The 8,191-nt window shown below is 44.6% G+C and overlaps 1 protein-coding gene across 1 annotated transcript; it reads left to right on the top strand.

The window, feature by feature from the left end:
- The first annotated feature begins 1,007 nt into the window (after nucleotides 1-1,007).
- On the top strand, nucleotides 1,008-7,374 carry IGFALS (insulin like growth factor binding protein acid labile subunit). The gene is made up of 2 exons (XM_081965913.1): nucleotides 1,008-1,150; nucleotides 4,207-7,374. Exons 1-2 carry the CDS (start codon nucleotides 1,141-1,143, stop codon nucleotides 6,006-6,008), a joined length of 1,812 nt encoding a protein of 603 aa, XP_081822039.1. The 5' UTR covers nucleotides 1,008-1,140; the 3' UTR covers nucleotides 6,009-7,374.
- Nucleotides 7,375-8,191: the final 817 nt, after the last annotated feature.

The raw sequence follows: 8,191 nt of genomic DNA, 5'->3' as shown, positions 1-8,191 counted from the left end.
CCCCTCCAAGAAGAAACTTTTAAGGAGGACTCCTATCTTCATTCTGTTCACGGCTATCCTCCCCACCCCCACCTCAATACAAGGTAATCCTTTCCCTCCTTGCGGTAGGGTTGATCCTTGGAGACCGATATATCTGTGTCGGATTCACAACCATGATTTACAATCCTAAGATCCCAGCTGGATGAGGCCAATGGCATTCGGCCCGCATGTACTGCTCCTGTTGGAGAATTTTAACTTACTGCACCTGTGTCTGGTTGGCCAATTGCACAGTGGCAGATAGGAGAGCGCTCCAGAGGGTCACCGTCATTGCCCAGAGGATCATGGGTTGTCCTCTCCCCTCCTTGGAACAGCTTTATAGCTCCCGCTGCCTTAAGAAAGTTCAAACCTTCTTAAAGATCCATCTCATCCTGGGCTCCCTTTTTTTTGAACTATTACCATCTGGCAGACGGTACCGAACAGTAAAAACAAAGATAAACAGGCTGAAAAACAGCTTCTATTCTAGCAGTAGCTATATTAAATCCTACTGTATAGTGCAATATTGATGCAATATCAGGGGTTTTCAATTCGATTGTCTAGAATGTGTTTTTGTTTTATTTTTATAGTTTTCCTTATATATAATGTGCAACGAAGCTAGCATTGAATTTCGTTGCGCGAGGTGCAATGACACTAAACTAAACTAAACTAAACCTCAACTTAGCTGTCCCAGATTTATATGAAGCTGGATTCATTGAAAGATCTAGGTGTTTTTTTTTTAAAATCTAATGCATTTATTGAGTTTTTAAAGTGGAGTTTTAACTTTAAAGGGGAGTTTAGACTTTTACAGGGGCCAACCAGATGGCTTGGGAAGACCCCTGCCAAGGCAACCCCAGAGAGACGGACTCTCTTCAACCATTATGCCTTCCCAGGAGGTAAGCATTGCCCAGGTTGCTCTTTTGAAGGCATTCAGTGCTTTGTGCCAGTAAATGATGGGTTAAAAAGCAACCCCTCTCTCTCACACACACACACAGCTGGACAAGCCACAGGGTGGTAGCTGCTTGAACTCCTCTGTTTGCATCAGGGGTGGGAACCCAGAGGACAAGCATTACCTGAGGTCGCTCGCAAGCCGTTGACGTTTCGCACTTCAGCCCGAGAGCCACCAGAATGAGCAAAGGTAGGGAGGAACTGGATTTTTTTCCCCCTTCTTTAAAAAAAACGTGATTTCATGTTTTGGTTTCCCTTCGGCATGACCAGTCCCACCAACTCTGCCACAGAAAAAGGGCTGTTGTGGGGGGAAAAAAAGAGGAAAATAGACTTTTGCAGGAACTGCTTCTTCTCATTCCTGCGGTTTTCCTTTTTTCCCCCCTACGGGTATCTAAGGTAAAGCCTTCCAAGGTTTGGGCTGCAGGACCCACCTTCGTGCAGCTTTTCGGTTAGTGGGATTCGTTTTGCGGAGGAGCCTAGCTTTAACCTGCTGCTGTGCGTTGCCAGTGAAAAAGATCACAGGGAAAAAGGACAAACCCCGGGTGGGAGGGGGGGGATCTTGCAAATGTGTCCCCTTTTATCCTGCGCCTGTTTTAAAAGATTTGCAAAAGTGCTTCAAGTTTTATAGCAGTGGGCAGGAGCGACAGGTAAGAAGAGAAGAGGAATATCGTGTTAAGAGCAAAACTGAACAGGTATATACGATACGGACAGAGGAAGCTGTTTGATTTTGCTCAACTTCACGAAGGGTGATTTGACCGAAAGGAAAACGGGAAGGCAAGCCACACAACTCAAAACAAATTTGCTTCTTAAGTCCTCATGCTCTGTTGACCTGCATGGAATTAAAATACTAGTTATAGACAGTCTCAGAATGTACAGCCATTCTCTTGCCTAAAGAAATGTTAAAATCATTTTCATAGGACACCTTATGCTTTCCTTAATTCTTGGGGTACTAACGGGACACATGAAACCCTTGGCCACTGGTTTGCCTCGCTTGGCTCTGGTAATAATGTATGGAAAATAATAGCTATGAGCTGCTTAACACTTCTGTTCCTTAAGAACATAAGAGGGGGAAAAAAACTATAAAGCTGGAGCTTGCAATTATTATTTCTCAAAATGTAGATTTCCTAGTGTTGGCCAATTTTGGAGGATGTGTTGCAGGCTGCCTGGAGTTAAAGAGGTGATATTTTGTTAAGTCTGAAAAGCTGCTCCCTCTCTAAAAACTTTTAAATGCATTCGTTTGCACCCATTTCTTTCTTTCTTTTTGGTCTAGCAGAGACTTTTTCTGTATGGAAGGCAAGGGCAGGTGATTCTATTCTGGGCTAACTGGAATCTATAGCTGTGGATTTAAACTTTATTTTCCAAATGATGGTCTTTTCAGATTTGGATGATGATACAGCCAGAGGACTACCAACATACGCAGTCAAAAAGATTGGCTTAGCGTGTCATATGGCACGCATGAAACATTTTAACTTTTTTTAAAAATGAAAAAAAAATTGTATATTTGTTAGTTTTTTTTATCTTACAAGTCGACCCAGAGTTTATTTAGGTTCAGGCAGCATCTAAGTCAAATAAATAACTAAACCAGCTTCTTTACCGGCTGGTAAAAATGTAACGTCTATTCAGTACAGTCTGAAAAAAAAAAACATTTATTGGTGATTTTAACTCAGTTTTAAATGCATTAGGTTGCATCTATTATTTCAATTCTGATGAGCTCCAGTTTTCTTGGCCTTTTTATTTTTTATCCAGAAGTGATTTTGCCCTTGCCTCCTTCTTCCCAGGGCAAAGAGAGGGGGGGTCACCCAAGGTTACCCAGCTAACTTGGGGCCTAAAGAAGGAGTAGGATTCACGGTTTCCCACCTTAAGTGCCTTAACCACTACACCAAACTGCTTCTCCGTAAAAAGAAATACCACGGCTTTACTGTTTTCTAAGTACATTCAGTGGTACAGGAAGACCATCCAATCACTGCAGTCTTTTGTGCCAAATCTATCTTGGCCTTCGGTAAAGGTAAAGGTTCCCTTCACACATACGTGCTAGTCGTTCCTGACTCTAGGGGGCCGTGCTCATCTCCGTTTCAAAGCTGAAGAGCCAGCGCTGTCCGAAGACGTCTCCGTGGTCATGTAGCCGGCATGACTAAACGCCTAAGGCGCACAGAACGCTGTGGTCCCTATTTTTCTACTTAAATTTTTTACGTGGTTTCGAACTGCTAGGTTGGCAGAAGGTGGGACAACTAACAGGAGCTCACTCCGTTATGCGGCGCTAGGGATTCAAACCACCGAACTTTCTGATTGACAAGCTCAACGTCTTAGCCCCTGAGCCACCTGCCTTGACCTTAAACTATCCTTAAACTATCCTTATGCATTCGGGTTAAAAGTCTCTTTTTCGCCCCGTCCCACTGATAACTTTCAGACAAATCACATGGCTGTAGTAACATATTTAGACGAGAGCCCTTGCGTGTGCGAAGGAGCGAGAAATGAGAGGTGGGATTTAATTCCAGGCTTTCGTAAAGATGCCTCGCACAGAAGCCGCTGGTGTTCTTTCTGTCTGTTACGCTGCCTTTTTTTTCTTTTCATTTCAAATTTAGAACTCTTAGTTCATCATTTCTCAAATTGTGTCCCTTAAAAAAAAAGAGGTTCAATACTTATCTTGACTTTCCAGCTTTCAGTAGTAGGTGTTTTTTTTTTGTAATAAGTTTTTATTTTATTTTATAGCCTATAAAAATTCTAACTTCAATTGAACAGTGTGTTGACAGGGTACAGCTCATTTTAGGAAGTAATATTCCAAATGTTTACAGCAAAATTCATCGCATCTATATCTATATCTAAATACCAATAATAGTCATATTATTTATTTAACCAATTTAACACATCTTGAATCTCTGATCCTTCCATAGATTTCCCTGTTTCTAGCTCCTGTTTTTGTCAGCTAGCCATCGATAAACTAACTCCCAAGTCAAACGATATTCCATTTCTTTCTTTTCCTTAATTGTAGTTTTGTTTTAATGTAATAGTATTAAAAATAATACAATAATACACAGGGATTCATTTTAAATAGTAGTAATAGCAGGAAGCAAGGATGCGGTGGCTCAGTGGCTAAGATGCTGAGCTTGTCGATCAGAAAAGTCGGCAGTTCGGCGGTTCGAATCCCTAGCACCGCGTAACAGAGTGTTTCTACCTGCTAACTTGTTTGTCCCAGTTTTGTTAGCTTCCTTATTTTTTTTCTTCTTCTTTTAATTTTCCATCCAACAGGAGTTTCGTCCATGCCGACGCTGATATGGGCATTGGTTGCGATGTCTCTGCATCCCGAAGCGAGAATGCTCAAAGAATGTGTGAGTCCTGACAGTCAGAAATGCCCCAATCTCTGCGCCTGTAGCTTTGACGACTGCATCGATGACCTGAGCGTCTACTGTAGCGCACGGAACCTCACCGCCTTGCCGGAAGACGTGCCCCGAAGCACAAGGATGCTGTGGCTGGATGGGAACAACTTCACAACCTTGCAAGCGCTTGCTTTCAGGAACCTCTCCATCCTGGAATTCCTTAATCTTCAGGGAAGTCAATTATCAGGGATTGAACAACATGCCTTCCATGGTTTGGAAGGTCTGTACTCTTTGCTCCTCGAACGTAATCGGCTGAAATCGCTGGCACCCAATATCTTCCTCCACCTTCAGAACCTGGCTTCCTTACGTCTCAACAACAACCAGTTCAACAGGATCGAAGAAGGGGTGTTTGCTGGGCTTTCCAACCTCTGGTACTTGAACCTGGGGTGGAATTCCCTGGTGGTCCTGCCAGACAAAGTCTTCCATGACCTGCCCAATTTAAGGGAGATGGTTCTGGCTGGGAACAAGCTGACCTACCTCCAACACCAGTTGTTCTACAGCCTCAGCGAGTTGCGAGAACTGGACCTGAGCTGGAATTCCCTCAAGGGCATCAAAGGGAACATCTTCACGAAGCTCCAGAAGCTGCTGAAGCTTTACCTGAGCCACAATCAAATCAACGCCATTGCTCCGCGGGCTTTTGTGGGCATGAAATCTCTGAGATGGTTGGATCTCTCCCACAACCGTCTCGCCATGCTTTTCGAAGACACGTTCCTGGGTCTTTCGAGCCTTCACGTCTTGCGCCTCTCCAGCAACGCCATCACCGGTTTGAGCCCCAGGACTTTCAAAGACCTGCAGTTCCTGGAAGAATTGCAGCTAGGCAGAAATAAGATTCGCACCTTGCTCGAAAAGAGCTTCGATAAATTGGGCCAGCTGGAAGTCCTTACTCTAAACGACAACCAGATCCAGGAGATCAGGCCGGGGGCTTTCCTCGGACTTTCCAACGTGGCGGTGATGAACCTATCCGGGAATTGTCTTGCCACTTTTCCCGATTTCACTTTCAGGGGTCTTAGCCAACTCCACAGCCTCCACCTGGAAAACTGTTGCCTTGCCAGGATCAGACCGCACATGTTTTCGGATCTCTCCAGCCTGCGAAGACTCTTCCTTCAATCCAACGCCATCTCGGTCATCGAAGATCACAGCTTGAACGATTTGCACGAGCTCCTTGATCTGGATCTCAAGCACAACCGGCTGAGGAGCCTCTCCCCAAATCAGTTTGCCGGCCTCCGGAACCTGGAGTATCTCCTTCTTTCCTCCAATCGGCTGGTGGAGGTCTCCCCCGAAGCCTTTGCCCCGTTGTTGCGTCTCTCCTGGCTTGATCTCTCCAACAACTTCTTGGAGACGTTGGACAGCAGCGTCTTTGCACCCTTCTCGAAGCTGACCTACCTGAACATCAGGAACAACTCTCTGAGAACCTTCTCAGTGGATTGGCTCGGCCCCTCACCTATCCTGGTTCAGCTGTGGCTAGAAGGGAACAAATGGGCGTGCAATTGCTCGCTCAAGGGCCTCCGAGACTTTGCTCTGCAGCAGCCCGGTGTGGTTCTGAGGTACACGCAGTCCATCACAGAAGGAGAAGCACCCGAATACACCTACAACAATATCACTTGCCTTAGCCCAGCGGAAGTAGTAGGACTTGATCTACGGGATATTCAAGAGGACCATTTTGTTGACTGTTAGGGGTTTGATCATCTTGCTTTCCAAGTGTTCTGAACTAGGCTTCCTGAGAAAGCATAAATCACAATCTTAATCCCCCAAACCCTCTTTTATTTAAACAGCTGTGAATTATGGTCATTCACAGCCCCTAATGATTCACAAACAGTCTATGAAGAGTCTGACAGAGGTCTGCTTGAGTTGCCACAGTCTTTCAGGGTAATGTTGATAAGCGCCCATCTTTATCTCCCTTGAAACGCTGCCAGAGACCTAATTGCTAATTAGTTTTGCAAGGCCAAACGCAGCACAGAGTCAAACAGGACTTCTCAGAGCTTGAACCAACTAGATGAACTAACTGCTTCCTGCAAAGGCTCACGTCTGTTTGCTCCTCTTTTGTGTCTTATGGGAGGGGCCAATAATCTCCAAGCCTTATTCCCAAGTCACCCCCTTTTTCTTAATTGTTCTTGCCTTCTGACAGCTCTGCGCATGGGCACACTGGGAACAGGCTTCAGCTGTTCTTCTGCCTCGCTGATGTCAGACTCCAGACGCAGCTGATAACTGTCAGACGGCCCTGGTCCCCTCTCTGCCTCCGACACAGAGCCCTCCTCTGAGCCTTCCCCAGACTCCAGGACTGGCCCAGGTTCCTCCCCAACCTCCTCACTGTCTGACTCTGCTGCCAGCTCCGCAGGCCGCTGGCGGACTACAACACCAAGACACTTTTCTCCTTTCTAGAAAACAGTACAAACTTAAATCTTCAAACTTAAATCTTATAAGAAGTCATCACAAAGGTCTGTTGCAAGTGGCGGGTCTCAAACACATTTATCAGATCAGACTTTTTTTTTAGTGCTTGCTTGGTAGTCCAGCAGACATTTCTAGAGTTGTAGATCAGACTGGGAAGTTAAACAATTCAAAAAGGTGACCAACTTTGTATATTGCTTCCACAAAATCCGCATAGACTTCCTTCACTCAGTCGCCCAGTCAAGTGTGATTTTATGGAGAAATTACCCTTAACGTTTAGGAAAATGAATTAAAGAAAATAGGGAATATCAAATTATGTTCTGAATCACAGGTGGCATCCATCTTACTCCCTTAAATACATTTAAGCCTTTAGGACTCAACTATTCCAGTAAGTTGGTTAATCTTTCCTTTCCTCGCGCCTTTATAAAGTATGTATTTTTTTAAAATTTTTCTACTGGCTCTGGAGTTGGGTGGGGAATATGGATGTTGCCTTGCTATTTTTCTCATAATGCCGACATATCACTTGGAAACAGTTGTTGTTTTTTCCAAATTGAGTTTTGCAATAACTTGATAGGCTCCGTAAAGGGGGGGGGGGGAGAGAAATTCAACTACTTTTGATATATGAACATGTCTAAGTAAATTACAAGCAACACGACTTTGTTGCCCGTTTTCTGTCACTAGAGCTTTGCCTCTTGAGAAGGGGTCCTGAGAATTTTGCAAACAGGTTCTTGCGGCCCGAAAAAGTTTTGAAAACACCTTGGGACCCTGGCGGTATATTACACCGAAACTGTATTTGGGTGAGCAGAATGAGGGGAAATATTGTACCTGGAGACTGCTGATGTCTCAGGAACACCACTTGGCTGAGAATCCATGAAGTTCAGGATTGGGCTTCTGTCAACCAGGCCTCAGCTCATTCATTGCGGAGTTCACACAACCACCTTTGTGAGGTGTGGTTGTGCATGAAATACTGGACAGCACACTCATTCATAGAACACCTTTCGACAGAAAAGAAAAAGGAAACACCTAAACCAAACTTAGTATATTGAGCGAATGCAGCCAATACTGTGTTTGTTAATTGCCCTGATTAAATTTATTTTGGGAACACTGCCATAATTCACCTGTCATGTTCACATGATTTACAAGGGAATCTTTCCAAAGTGCTGGGATTGTGCTTGAATGAAGCAATCCCTACATGCCTAGCCCTAAAGACTGGGGATAGATACTACAGTTTGAAACATGTACCAATAGCACTTAGACTTATATACCGCTTGGCAGTGCTTTTACAGCCCTCTGAGTTTAGAGTCAACATATTTCCCCCCAACAATCTGGGTCCTCATTTTACCCACCTCGGAAGGATGGAAAGCTGCGTCAACCTTGAGCTAATTAGGATCGAACTGCTGGCAGCAGGCAGTTAGCCTGTAATACTGCATTCTCATCACTGCCACCAGGGCTCCTAATAACTATAGCATTTA

The sequence above is a fragment of the Natrix helvetica genome (assembly GCF_964273705.1).
Source record: "Natrix helvetica genome assembly, chromosome: 13".
NCBI lineage: Eukaryota > Metazoa > Chordata > Lepidosauria > Squamata > Natricidae > Natrix > Natrix helvetica.
This window is presented reverse-complemented; position numbering and strand designations above follow the sequence as displayed.